Source organism: Cydia pomonella, chromosome 25, assembly GCF_033807575.1.
Source record: "Cydia pomonella isolate Wapato2018A chromosome 25, ilCydPomo1, whole genome shotgun sequence".
Lineage (NCBI taxonomy): Eukaryota > Metazoa > Arthropoda > Insecta > Lepidoptera > Tortricidae > Cydia > Cydia pomonella.
This window is the reverse complement of record NC_084727.1, coordinates 11,132,117-11,146,564: the sequence shown is the minus strand read 5'-3', so window position 1 is coordinate 11,146,564 and position 14,448 is coordinate 11,132,117. Positions and strand designations below refer to the sequence as shown.

Genomic DNA, 14,448 nt, shown 5'->3' with positions numbered 1-14,448 from the left:
AAGTTTTATAAATTGAAAATAATAATTAACGTCATATGAATTATTTAATTCTGAAAACACTAACGGCAAGTGACATCATACGACATAGTTACAATAACCTTAATAGTATTTGCTTACAACTAACACTCGGCTTTTCCTGACATTCAAATTACGCCCTCGTAATTATACAAAAAAAAACCAACAATAAGAGAAACATTACATATCAGAGTAACTTTAGTCGCCGGTAAGCTTTACAATATAAAAAAAACCATAATAATCAGGGTAGTTCTAAAATTTACAATATTAATTAGTGATGGTACTTATGAAGCGTGCCTTATACTTAACGTTAAACCTGAAGACTTATTGTTAAGTGATCTTGTTATCAAAAATGTATTTGTGAAAGATATTATCATCATCAATAAACTGGAAACTACAATAATATACTGTTTACAAAGTGATGAAGTGGGGATGCACATAATTAACACGGAATAGCTTAAGTGCAACTGATTGAAAGTGTAAGTGACTAAGAAATGTTTACACGGATTGTCACACGACGTATTCTGCCCGGCCTTTCCTGACCTGACTTTACGACCTCGTAATGTTATTATATTTTGATTTTTACGTAATCATTACAGGACACACTCAGTTAATGTTTACGTAATGGGACACACCCGACTGTGATATATCCAATAGATGATCGAGAATCTGGCTCGACCTATGCTATTAGATATATTATTATTTATATGTATGTATATATTTTTTTTTTATTATTACCAACGGACACACCAGGATGGTAACATATGCACTGTAGATTTGATTTAATACTGTAACATAGAAATCGATATAAAAAAAAATAGAATTATCTGTAAAATAAATACTACTACATGGAATGTGATAATATTTGATTAAATTATAATTGTATTTACTTATAAGAACATTTTTATTCGATAATCCTAATAATGCATGCACATGAACACAAAACATACCTATTTATAATAATAGATGTTAAGAATTAATATTATTATTTTGTACAGATTTTGTCATTTTACTTCTTATTAAGCTATGATAATAAACTAAATAAAAATATTGTGTTGTTGTTTTTATTTATCACCTGTTTACAGTGTTTACCCTTATTATAATATACTTATAGATACGCATTTAGAGTTCATCTTCATCCTCGCTCATATACTGTACAACAAACTTTTTCATTTTATCTGCTGCAATGACATTGTTGTATTTTCTACCACGCGTATTCAAAGATGTAACCCTGTAGCGATCATTATCATATACTTTTATTACTTTATAAGGTCCTGCATATTTATCAACAAGTTTGCCACTAGTAAGGCCTTTTTTTATTATCTTACGTTGTATTTGAACTAAATCTCCTACCTTGTAGTTAATACTGGGTAATCTATTCCTATCATACCTATCCTTACTTTTCTGAGAAGCCTCGATAGTGCTATTTTGGGCATGAGCTCGTAGTTCAGGTAAGTTAACAATCGCCTGCTCCTTATTTGGTAAATCAATTTCAAATCTAGGTTTAAAACCGAAAACTAATTCAAAGGGACTCTTTTGTGTGGTACTGTTAATAGTAGTGTTAATTCCCCTTTCTACTTGTGGTATATACTGCTCCCAATCATCATCATCCTTTTCGCCAGTATAAGCTATCAGTGACTGTAATATTGTACGATTATAGCGTTCAACTTGCCCATTAGCTCGTGGGCAGGCTACCGCATTAAGAATGTGTCGTATGTGCTTTGTGGTGCAGTAACTTTCAAATTCATGGCTAGTAAATGCTTTGCCGCGATCAGTAATAATGCGAGTCGGATATCCAAATGCCCTCGAGAGTAGATTTATAGTAGCTGTAACATGCATCGTGCACGTATTTGGTACTGGTTGCAACCAGGTAAACTTAGTGAATCCATCCACAATGACTAATAAGTAACTGTTTTTATTTTTTGACAAACAAAATGGACCCAAATGGTCGATATGCCACGTGTGCCATGGAATATCAATTAAATCCTTATCAATTGGATTTAAGTATCCACGTTGTTTACCTGGTGGCTTTTTTGCAAATTGACAAGATATGCACGCCCGAACGTACTTAGTTACGAATTTTCGTAACTTTTCAAACCAATACTCGCGCTGGATAAGTTCTATGACTTTGTTTTCATTTAGGTGACCATTATCATCGTGAAACATTTTTGTTACTCTCCAGCGAACCGATTTAGGTATTACAATTTTTTGCTCTGTACCAACTTTTTTATATAAAATACTATCTTTTACCATGTAATTGTCTTTATAATCGGGGTTTTTGATATTTTTAACAATGTTTTGGATTTTCGGGTCGTCCCATTGCACAGCTGTAACCCAGTTTTCCTCACTAATATGTTGTATCGGGAGGAAACTGCGACTGAGTGCGTCTACGTGCTGCATTTGCACTCCCGGCCTGTAACGTACCGAAAAATCAAAGCATTGTAATTCAAGCCACCAGCGTCCTATCCTAGGCAACATATCTTTTTTAGTCCATGTAGCACTAAGTGCTTGACAATCGGTGTATACAGTAAAGGGCCGTCCTAACAAATACACCCTAAACTTCCTGATGCTTAGCACCACCGCCATGGTCTCTAGCTCATATGAATGATATTTTTTTTCAGTATCAGAGGTTTGTTTGCTAAAATAAGCTATAGGTTTTAAAGAACTATCTGGTTGTTTCTGTAATAAAATACCGGCTACTCCGTGACTTGATGCATCTGTGTGTAATTGAGTTTCATATGTCGGGTTATAGATTGCCAGCACGGGTTCCCGAGTTAATGAGGTTTTAATGTCTGTAAATGCGTTTTGTTGTTGATCGCTCCATTGCCATTGCTGATTTTTTTTTTAATAAAAGGGTTAGGGGTGCAATTCGATTAGCAAATGACATTATAAACTTTCGGAAATAACTGGCAAGGCCAATAAACCTCCTTAAGTCGTGAACGTTCGTAGGTTCTTTAAAGTTGTTTAGTGCTTCTACTTTATCCGAAGAAGGCCTGATTTCCCCTTGAGATATTATATGTCCTAGGTACTCTATATTGGGTCTTAGAAACGAACATTTATTACGTCGCAACACTAATCCAAATTTACTTATTAGCTCTAAAGTTTTTTCAAGATGTACAAATGCGTCTGAAATTGATTTTGAAGCCAGCAAAATATCATCAATATATGCTGTCGCAAATTCAAATCTAGATTGATCTAACATCGTATTCATTGCCCTCTGAAATACCGACGGCCCGTTTGCTAAGCCATATGGCATTTTTTTGTACTGAAATTGTCCAAATGGGGTCACGAAACTAGTATATTGTTTGCTGTCCGGATGCATTTTGATTTGATGGTACCCTGCCGCCAAATCTAACTTCGTAAATACTTTGTCATCACTTAACCTATCCAATTGATCCTGTATAACCGGTAATGGGTAACGATCCTTTTTCGTGATTTTGTTTAGCTGACGGTAATCGACGCACATTCTGTATTCCCCTGATTTTTTTGCAACTAATATGACTGGGCTGGCGTACGGTGAGTTACTGGGTTCGATGACATCTTTATCAATAAGATCTTGTACAATGTTGCGAACCACTTCTTGTTCCCTAAAAGACATTCTGTACGGCCTATGATAGAAAGGTACTTCGGTTGTTAGTTCAATTTTCATTTCTACGTTACATTCATTTGAATTTGGCCCGGAATAATCGTCAAAACAATGGCTATATTTTTGTAATATACTTTCTAGGCGGGAAATATCTTGTCTATCTAAGTCCATGTTGATTTGTTTACTTTCACTTGATTCATTTATTTGTGCACGAGCTATGCAACGTTGTGAATACATAGTAAGCGGTTCGGTTTGCAAATTAAGTACGTTAATATAACCTACATTGCAGAAAATTTCCGTTGTTTGTTCTGGAATGTCTACTTCCTTACCTAGTTCCCTATGTTCAGAACGGTGAACTTTTATACTACTAGTTTCTGTATCGACATTTTCGTCTGTGTAAACAATGATTCGATTTAGCCCTTGAACTATTACGGTGTCATGGGGAATCTTAAGCTCAATTTTTGAAAGAGAAATTTCTGCCGCCTCCTCGCAAGCAAATGGAAGTTCCCGGTCAAAATCGTTACTCATCGTGAATGTTAAAGTATGAGTTGTTTTTGTCGCACAAACCCCTGGCTGTTCACTAAATTTCCGACCAACAATCATATCCGTTTCTTGCATATCATCCCGAACTACCAGAACTGAAGTATTAATACAGATACCATCTACACTTAGGTTAAGCATAGCTTCGCCTTCCGGGGTTGTGATTTTATTACCATATCCTATTATGGTGGAACGCGAATGTGTTTTGAACGACAAAGAAATTTTACTAGCTGCTGATAAAGTAATTGTGTTACAAGCACTGCCTAAATCAATAAACGCAGTCAGTTCATGTCCATTGGCAACAACTGTTTTATAATATTTGCGATCGGTCTGATCTACTGCCTTAATGTTAAACAGTTTGGTCTTTTTGTCGCGGTTATCTTCGGGTTTCGTGCTACTGGCGAGGGGAACAGGGGGGGCTACTGCCTTCTTAAGACTATAACATTCCTCTCGATTATGACCTGCTTTACCACAATAAGAGCACTTTTTAGACATTCTACAGTTTTCTGTTTGATGTCCTAGCTTACTACAATTACCACATCGCAAATTGTCCCTACATTGAGCGGACGTATGACCCCTTCGACTGCATGTGAAACATTTAAGTCTATTATCACTAACTGGGTTAGTATTTTTGGCGGGGGTGGGTAAATCAACAGCGGAATCAGTTAAATATGTCAATAAACTTCGCGTATCCCTACACCCTGTACCACGAGCTCCTGCCTTTAACAGTGGGTCGCCTAAAGTAAAGATTATTACATCACATATCATATCATCACTAAGTTGGCATAATTTACCTTGAGACAATTTTTTATAATAAAAGTCGATTACCCTCTCGTCCTGGCGTTTGGTGACAGTTACGAAGTCGTGTAGCTTGGCTGCCAGACCCCGTCCAACCGGGAAGTATTCCTCCAGTTTTTTTTTTCCATTCCGTCCAGGAAAGTGTGATGTCTTGCAGATGCCCGAACCACAAAAGAGCATTACCTTCTAAATTCGCAGTCATATGGTAGATGAGGGTCTTTTCATTCCAGCCATAGATGTTTGCGAGTGACTCCAGCCGATGTATCCATGCATTAACAGAAAAAGTGTTGGAATTACCATCAAATTTGGGTACGTTATCGGGTTTCCCGATAAACCTGACATTGTTTCCAAAGTCTAACACGGAAGGTCGACTTTCAGTGCTCTTAAAAGCATTGTCTTGAATAATAACTGTTTCAGGTAAATGGGTAGGTACAGGCGGTACTAAAGTACTCGTGCGATTCATAGACGTATCCAAATCGTTGTGCTGATGTGGTGTATGCGTGACTCGCGTGGCCGATGCCACAGCATTATTTGGGGTTGCATTTGGTTGGGACGTAGTTATTTCCATAGTGGGTGTCCTCAGAGTGTTGTTTGTTTGGTAAGGTACAGTTTCAATAACAGGTTGATGGTTTAAATTTACACCACTGGACGTACCTGCCGTTACGGTTTCCGGTGCGTTGCTCCTTCCTTGTTCAAGTAATTGCTCCAGCATATGCTCCAACCGATCCAATCGTTCCTTGTTGTTAGGTGGCCGTGGATTTCGCGGCTTTTTGGCAGCTGGAGCTGTGACTTCTTCCGCCTCTGCTTCACTATCGAAATTTCGTCGCCGTCCGGACCGTAATCGCTCCGATCGACTACTCATTATTACTAACTACGTCAATACTAGACACAAAGCGGTAATAACGCGTGAGACAAGTATAGAAAACGAACACTTCTGAATTATTAATTGAGTATAATTTTAAATGACACTCCAAGTACAGCTAGTTCTTTATTCATTGAAAATTCAACAGCAAAAGAGACGGATTCCAAGTAACTGCCGCTTAAATAACTTCACAGAATGAAGTTTGAATGAATGATCGAATGATGTCACTTGAAATATCAATCACATTACTAATTATTTAAGTTACAAGTTTTATAAATTGAAAATAATAATTAACGTCATATGAATTATTTAATTCTGAAAACACTAACGGCAAGTGACATCATACGACATAGTTACAATAACCTTAATAGTATTTGCTTACAACTAACAACATGTAAAACTACAAATGAATTTTAAAGGAAAATAGAACCAGGTAACAACAGGCGGTCTTATCGCTAAAAAGCGATCTCTTCCAGACAACCTTTAGGTAGCAGGAAATTTAGAACTCATACAAAAGTCAACAGGTAGTGCATTGTAATAGAGAGATAGAGTCTAACAAAAAACGTGCATCTTATTTTGATATGCAAAACAGATGGCGCTGTACTGCGCCATGTTTTGCGGTCACTGAATTGTCAAATGTCAACTTTTGACAATTAGAGTTACTGCGAAATGTATCTGTACAGCGCCATCTCATATCTCGTTTACCTGTCAAATTCGAAGCACGTAATTGACTTAGATTGTACGCATCTTACTCAATCAATGTAACACTAACATATATACATATGTGGCATTATCTATGAAAAGGGACCTTATTGTCGATGGCGCTTACGCCGCACTGCGTCGCGCAGCGTTGTATTTATATCGGAGCACCGTTAATAACAGCGGAAGCGCCATCGACAATAAGGTCCCTTTTCATAGATAACGTCAAATATAATTAATTATTATTAAATTTTAAGACCAGATTTTAATTTAACTGACAAGAAATACTTAAAAATAGTTAAATAGAATCTCCATTTATCAACTATTCAAAGTGTTTGACCATGTTTTTTTAATTTGAGAAGAAAAAGTAATCAGAAAAAATCTTTCAAATTTGAAAAATTGTTGATAGCTCTAGTGTATAGACGTTTCGAGCGCTAACGTCATGGTAACGTCACAGACAGTTACAGTCAGTCGATGTTAGACCGCCGAGTAGAACAGTCATACTACGATTGATGAAGCGTCGGCGAACCGTTGGAAATACATTATATCGTATGATTTACTGAGATAAATACAGTACATTACAATACCCATTTTACGACCGGTTTGGCTTAGTGGGTAGTGACCCTGCCTACGAAGCTGATGGTCCCGGGTTCAAATCCTGGTAAGGGCATTTGTTCGTGTGATGAGCATGGATATTTGTTCCTGAGTCATGGGCGTTTTCTATGTATTTAAGTATTTATTAATATTTATATATTATATACAAGGTGCCCGTGAGCATTGCGAGAGATTTTAACGATGCATTCCTGATGGCAACAGAAGCAAAAAATTTAATATGAGTTTTTGTGAAATTCGACAAAAAAAAATTTTTTTTGATTTTTTTCTCCTTTTTTTGAACACTACTCCTCTCGTTGTCTAAGTACCCTCAACACAAGCCTTATTGAGCTTACTGTGGGACTTAGTCAATTTGTGTAATAATGTCCTATTAAAAACAAAAACCCATTTATGATTATTACATATTTATAAATACATACAAAAAAACCATAAAATACAAATCATCTCACCCCTCCATTTAGAGTGTAGCGTTCCAATCATAATATACATTTTCTAAAGCACAATTACGGAAACAAAAAAAATGTAAATGTTATACCTACTACCAAAACAGTATGGACACAAAAACAAATAAGGACAATAAATTTTACACAAACTTCAGTATTTTAAAAGATAATTGGTTGTAATCAAAGAAAATGGGTTGTAATAGAGAGGTAAAGTCTAAGAAAAAAACGTGCCCTTTAATTTAACATCCAAAACAGATGGCGCTGTACTGCGCCATGTTTTGCGCTCACTGAATTGTCAAACTTCAACTTTTGACAATCAGAGTTACTGCGAAATGTATCTGTACAGCGCCATCTCGTTTACAATCAATGTATCTTTGGTATTTTCTAAGGATAGTCTTGGAAACAGTACGAGTATGTGACGTTCCATGCCTAAAGGGTCCTTGCTCCATGTGTATAAGGACCTTTCTCTCATGGAAAGCCAACAATAAATAACAAAAATACATTTTACACTGTCTTCAATATATCTAAGGATAGTCATGACACAACCGGACCCTTAACCTAGTAGCCGAGAGCATTGATTTGTTTTGGTGTAATCTGACTGAATTCACAAAGTCTACATTGTTCACATTATGTTATATGCGCCATAAGTTAAAATATTTTTTTGTTAATAGTTACACTATTGCCTTAGGTTTAGTACCTGTAAAGATAGTTGTAAGTGTGGAAAAAAAAAAAAAAAAAAAAAAAAAAACAAATGGCAACAAAAAAAAATGAACGTTACTGTTTTCGGCATATTAGAAGGATAGGTCCTGTTCTTCGGCTGTGGCATTCACTCCAATCTCTCTCGACTGCGGCGGCGACCCCATCAAACTATTGATGAAACTCGTTATCTTTTGAGGGTTAAAAAAACCCTTTAATATTCCCATTATCTTTTGAAGATCGAAAATCCTCGTCCTGTCGTCCAAGTCTTCCAAGTCAGGAGCTGCCATTGCAGATATTATTACACACAGTATCAAAAGCGTTTTGAAGTATTTCATTGTTTTTGATTTTTTCGAGTGTCGAGAAGTTACAGCGTCGATGTTTATATAACGGCCATTTTTTTATTGAACATGTATGTTTAATAGTGCATGAAATTACTGTGTCATAGATTTTATATCTATCTTGTTTAGATAATATAATAATCTCACGGTGGTATCGTTATTTTTCTTGTTCTACAAAATGTATTGGTTACAGTTCTAGTTGAATGAAAACGTGGTATTAGGGCAACTGTTCAAATAATACTCTTTTCAATTTATTTAGATGTAGTAGTAATATTCGTTTGTGATCTATTTACTATTGTGTGTATGTATTACGAGTGTGTGCACACACTACACATACGTCCGGAAATAAAATAAAAATTGGACAAGTGCGAGTCCGAGAATTCAGCGGATATGGATTCTTCATACAAATTTCCACCTCATTAAGAGATGATTTTTGATTGAAAAAACTATCCCATATTCTTCTCCGGGACTCAAACTATCTCTATACCAAATTTTAACTTAATTGGTTCAGCGATTTTAGCGTGAAGATGAATTAAAAAAAGTTTTTTTTTTAATATTATGTTTTTACTTCGAAATGGTGTCAATATGCTACCATAAATGAATTCGGCATCCCTAATTTATACAAAAACGATATCAAACTTGGCCTAGTAGCTTAAATTATATAGATATCAAGAAAAAATTGAGAGCCCCCCCCCCCTCCCTAAAAATGTACATCGAAAATTTTGGTGGCTCCACTTCTTAAATCCATCCTTGGGTCCCAAGGACCAAACCTGCCTAAGGAAAAGTTTTGTTCACGCAACGCCCTATTTTATGAGCTGCACCTTCCACTACTCTTAATAATCTAGTTTTAGCCTACAACCACATAAATTAAAAACGAATCGATTGACCTTTGGATTACTTTTATGTTATGCAAGTCTTTATTTCATGGCAAAAATTACTACTCCGTAACATTTTTTTATGGAGAATTTGTAGGACTTCTTCAGTAGTTCCCTTGATGCTGAGGATCGTGACGTCATGCTCTGTTGAAGACCAGGGTCCTCCATACGCTTCTGTTCCTCGCCAAGCATGGCCTCGTGCAGTTTTAATTACTTAGATGCAGTAATTTGAACACACTAACAAATAACGACCCTACTCAAAGTGTTGTGTTCCTGCTGGTGAGTAAGGTTGCCAGAGCTCAACGAGGGTGCAGAGTGTTAGGGTCGGCATGTAATTTCTCCGAAGTTGTCCATAGGCTACGGAGACTGCTTACCATCAGACGCTCTACTACTCGATGTGACGGTAGCGAAACGGCCAAGCGATATATTTTGACTAAGGAGTAGAGTTTGTGAAGTTAGGGCTTGTAGAGTTAGAAGCTTGGCTCTACAAGAGATCTGATAACTTTTTGACAGTGCGAGCCTTATGGTCTCGTCTTGGCTACATTTTACATGAAAATGTTTTTGATGGGATTCTTAATTTCTAGAAAAAAACACACAATATGTGGCATTTGCAAAGCTATATACACGGATACAGTATTAATAATAATCAAATGAAATACGTTAGTTATATTAAGCATTTCATACAGATTACACCATACAATTTAAATGAGTATTTCAGGAGTAATCGTAAATTTATGTTCCATTTCGAGCCATATAATTTGTTAAACGAAAAGACGCTATCCTCGGTTGGTGCTGTTTTTTACCACCGCATGCGCTGCGATCGCTTTACTTACCCCCACCGTGCACTTCGCACGTAGTCAATAATAGAGATATATAGTCTATGGTTAATAATACATAAAATTTGGAGTAACTAATTAGTGTTTGCATGTTTTGACGACCGGTCTGGCCTAGTGGGTAGTGACCCTGCCTATGAAGCCGATGGTCCCGGGTTCAAATCCTGGTAAGGGCATTTATTCGTGTGATGAGCATGAATATTTGTTTCTGAGTCATAGGTGTTTTCTATGTATTTAAGTATTTATAAATATTTATATATTATATATATCGTTGTCTAAGTACCTTCAACACAAGCCTTGTTGAGCTTACTGTGGGACTTAGTCAATTTGTGTAATAATGTCCTATAATATTTATTTATTTATCTTGCAGGGACATCAACGCGATGCTGGTGCCGCTCATGCTGCGCCGGCTGCACGTGCTGCGGAACAAGAACCAGGAGGAAAAGGTTGGGCCTTTTGTTTATGAGAGCACTGTAACCTTTCTGAAACAGACATTTTAGATTTCCACTAGCCTAGGTGGTAGTGGCCCTGCCTACGAAATTGGACATCCCGGGTTCGAATCCCGGTAAGGGCATTCATTTGTGTGTTCATCACGAATATTTATTCCTGAGTTATGGATCTTTTTGTGTAAGTATTTATATATATAAGTTGGCTTGGACCCGGGTACGTCCTTAAACTACGTCCAGAAGAGAGGTATGGGCATTGTGAATGTCATCTCGCTTTGTGTGGTAGGGCACAGCCAGTGGATGTCATTAGAGATCTAGAGCAGAGCCCAACTGGGGAAGTACCTCCACCTTACAGAAAACCGCAGCCAAATAACACTAGACCCTACTCATAGTGTTGTGTTCCTGCCGGTGAGTAAGGTTGCTAGAGCTCAACGAGGGTGCGGAGTGTTATGATCGGTAACGCGCATGTAACTCCTGAATTGCAGGCGTACATAGGCTGTGGAGACTGCTTACCATCAGGCGGGTCGTATGCCATCGACGTAGTATAAAAAAATCTAGGCTAGGTTGACTACGGGACCCTAAAAAGCCGTACGATTTTTCAAAAACTCCGCTCCGCTCTGAACCTACGGCACCTAAAGTTTAAATGTTATTGTGTTGACGTTCTGTGAACCATTTGGTACAAGCTGAGTTTTTAGATTAGTTTTAACTCAACTCCCTTTGCCAACAGAACCGCCATATTTAACGTATAAAAACATTTAAAAACTGTATCGCTAAAATAAAATGGTGTTTCAGCAAAATAATCAAAACACAACGCCGCCGAGCCAGACGCGGCACTTCGCGCGCTTCGACAAGAAGCGACAGAGCGACGTGAAGTGCAACGGGCCCAGCGACAAGCCCGGCAAGAAAGGTACACCTTACATTCCTTATTTAGAGCATCCGATATCGGACTATCCTCAATACCATTATTGAAAACCGATATTGACCCTTAATACCGAAATTAGTATCGGTATTAAATATTACCTCCTAAAATATTTTACAGTACATATGGGGCTACTTTATAGCACTAGTGCGAGAAGTAGCATATTACGTTACTGTGTCGAACATTTAAAGGGCCATATGTACTGTAAAACGTTGTACGATACATGTGCGAATAGGTAATTCGCAACTCGTGTCGATTTAAAACACTCCCTTTGGTCGTGTTTTAATTTATCGCCACTCGTTTCGAATTTCCTATTTTTCGCACTTGTATCGTAATGTACTAATTTAGAGCATCCGATATCGGACTATCCTCAATACCATTATTGAAAACCGATATTGACCCTTAATACCGAAATTAATATCGGTATTAAATATTACCTCCTAAAATATTTTTTAAACCTCTTTTTTAAAAACATTATACGCAGTTTTCGTCGTATTTCATAATTTTATTAATGAAATAAAACTAAAAATTTATCATACCGGAATTTGATATTGATCGTCTTCAATTCCCATATTATAATATCGTTTTGATATTCCGGTATTTCGTGATTCCGGTATTCATGCCCTACCTGAAAGATAATTTTCAACAGGACCAGTAATACAAGCGTTAAAAGTAAAAATTTTATTACCTTAATTTCGATTAGTAATTAATATGTTTTCGTCTATTTATCTATTTCAGTTGAACTACCAAATTTAGCGCAAATTGATATCACAGGTTTTTTTATCTGGCTTATCAATTTTACACCTAACCAATAATTAACAAGGTTTTTTTTTAAATCTCTTCCACTCTTCAGCCAATTAGAAATTAACATTAACACTCACAATGGACCCAATAAAAAATGGATTAGGCTTTTACTATAAACATAACATAAAGAGGCCACGCCATTGTGTCTGTTTGCCTGATTTGATTTATTTGGTTTTATTTTGCTTGGCTCTGCAAGTATCGCTTTGGCCTTTAGTAATGTTTGAACTATTTAATCAGCAGGCCGATATCCGATATCACAGTTTGAAAAGCGTATATACAAAATGATTTGCGCAACAGATTATCTGCTAATCATTTTAATAAACTTTGTTAAAAAAATCTACCTAAAGTGAACTTCAGTTACAATTTCGATTTGCTTTGATTGCTTGATGATTCTAAATAGTTATTAATTTAGACTGTTTACTTTTATTTAAATACCTAAAGATACAGAGTATAATTGACGTGATTGGCGGTAGAAGGGTTGAGTTGAAGATGTTGTATTGTCCCCAGACCGGGAGAAAGACTCGGGCGGGGGCGGCGACGTGGAGATGGAGGCGCTGTCGCCGGCGGACCCGTCCACACCTGTCAAAAACTGCAATTGTGAGTTGTCTGTAATTTGTGTATAGAATATGTATTTAAAATTTGATGTTTGTGTTGACGAACTGTTGGAAATACATTATATCGTATGAAGTAAATACAGTACTTTAGAAAAGTGTTACCTTTCCAGCAAACGCGTCATCCCCCCTACACTGCGGCAGCGGCATGATGTCCCCGCCGCCGCGCCCGCCGCCGCTCGCGCTCCCGCCGCCGCCCGTGCACGAGACCGAGTCCAACTCCAGCTGGGCGGAGATGGAGACTTACGTTATAGGTACGATACTACATACATACACCGTCCTACACACGCTTCATTACTATAGACTGTGTGCTGTCGAACTCGCAATTTACTATAGACTGTGTGCTGTCGACCTTGCAAATTACTAGAGGCTGTGTGCTGTCGACCTCGCATATTACTATAGGCTGTGTGCTGTCGACCTCGCAAATTACTATAGGCTGTGTGCTGTCGAACTCGCAAATTACTATAGGCTGTGTGCTGTCGAACTCGCAATTTACTATAGACTGTGTGCTGTCGACCTTGCAAATTACTAGAGGCTGTGTGCTGTCGACCTCGCATATTACTATAGGCTGTGTGCTGTCGACCTCGCAAATTACTATAGGCTGTGTGCTGTCGAACTCGCAATTTACTATAGACTGTGTGCTGTCGACCTTGCAAATTACTAGAGGCTGTGTGCTGTCGACCTCGCATATTACTATAGGCTGTGTGCTGTCGACCTCGCAAGTTACTATAGGCTGTGTGCTGTCGAACTCGCAAATTACTATAGGCTGTGTGCTGTCGAACTCGCAAATTACTAGAGGCTGTGTGCTGTCGACCTCGCATATTACTATAGGCTGTGTGCTGTCGACCTCGCAAATTACTATAGGCTGTGTGCTGTCGAACTCGCAAATTACTAGAGGCTGTGTGCTGTCGACCTCGCATATTCCCGTAACTTCGCCGTTGTGAAAAAATTCAAAAAGTGAATCGGATTTTTTTTTTATATGTACATAGTTTTCGAATCTATCACGAGGATCGGTTGAGGAATGCGACCAGTAGGTCCAGTAGAGAGCAGCCAGCAAGACTCGGAAACCGGTTAAATTTCCAAACCGTTATCATGTACTTGGCGCAAAACCTTTTAATTTCGATTTCTCTCGAAAAACCGGTTTTCATGAGAACAGTTCTTGTCGAATTAACCGTTTTAGAACAATGAAAACCGGTTTCTTAAGTCAGTGTCTATATTTACGTGGCACACTACCAGGCCGGCTGGCCGTTTCGTCGCTCGTCGAATAAACCGTTTTTTTAGGTTACAATAAAGTTCTTAAAACGTTCGCTTTCTTATAAAAGTTCGGAGAAAACCGAAATAAACCGGTATTTACCGGTATTTTAAAAA

At 37.7% G+C, this 14,448-nt stretch overlaps 1 protein-coding gene across 1 annotated transcript in view; it reads left to right on the top strand.

The window, feature by feature from the left end:
* LOC133531318 (protein mahjong) overlaps positions 1-14,448 on the top strand; it is a 59,949-nt gene that overhangs the window by 7,806 nt on the left and 37,695 nt on the right. The window contains 4 exon segments of the mRNA XM_061869453.1: positions 10,671-10,746; positions 11,539-11,653; positions 12,977-13,066; positions 13,194-13,334. Coding sequence (XP_061725437.1) covers positions 10,671-10,746; positions 11,539-11,653; positions 12,977-13,066; positions 13,194-13,334 — 422 coding nt within the window.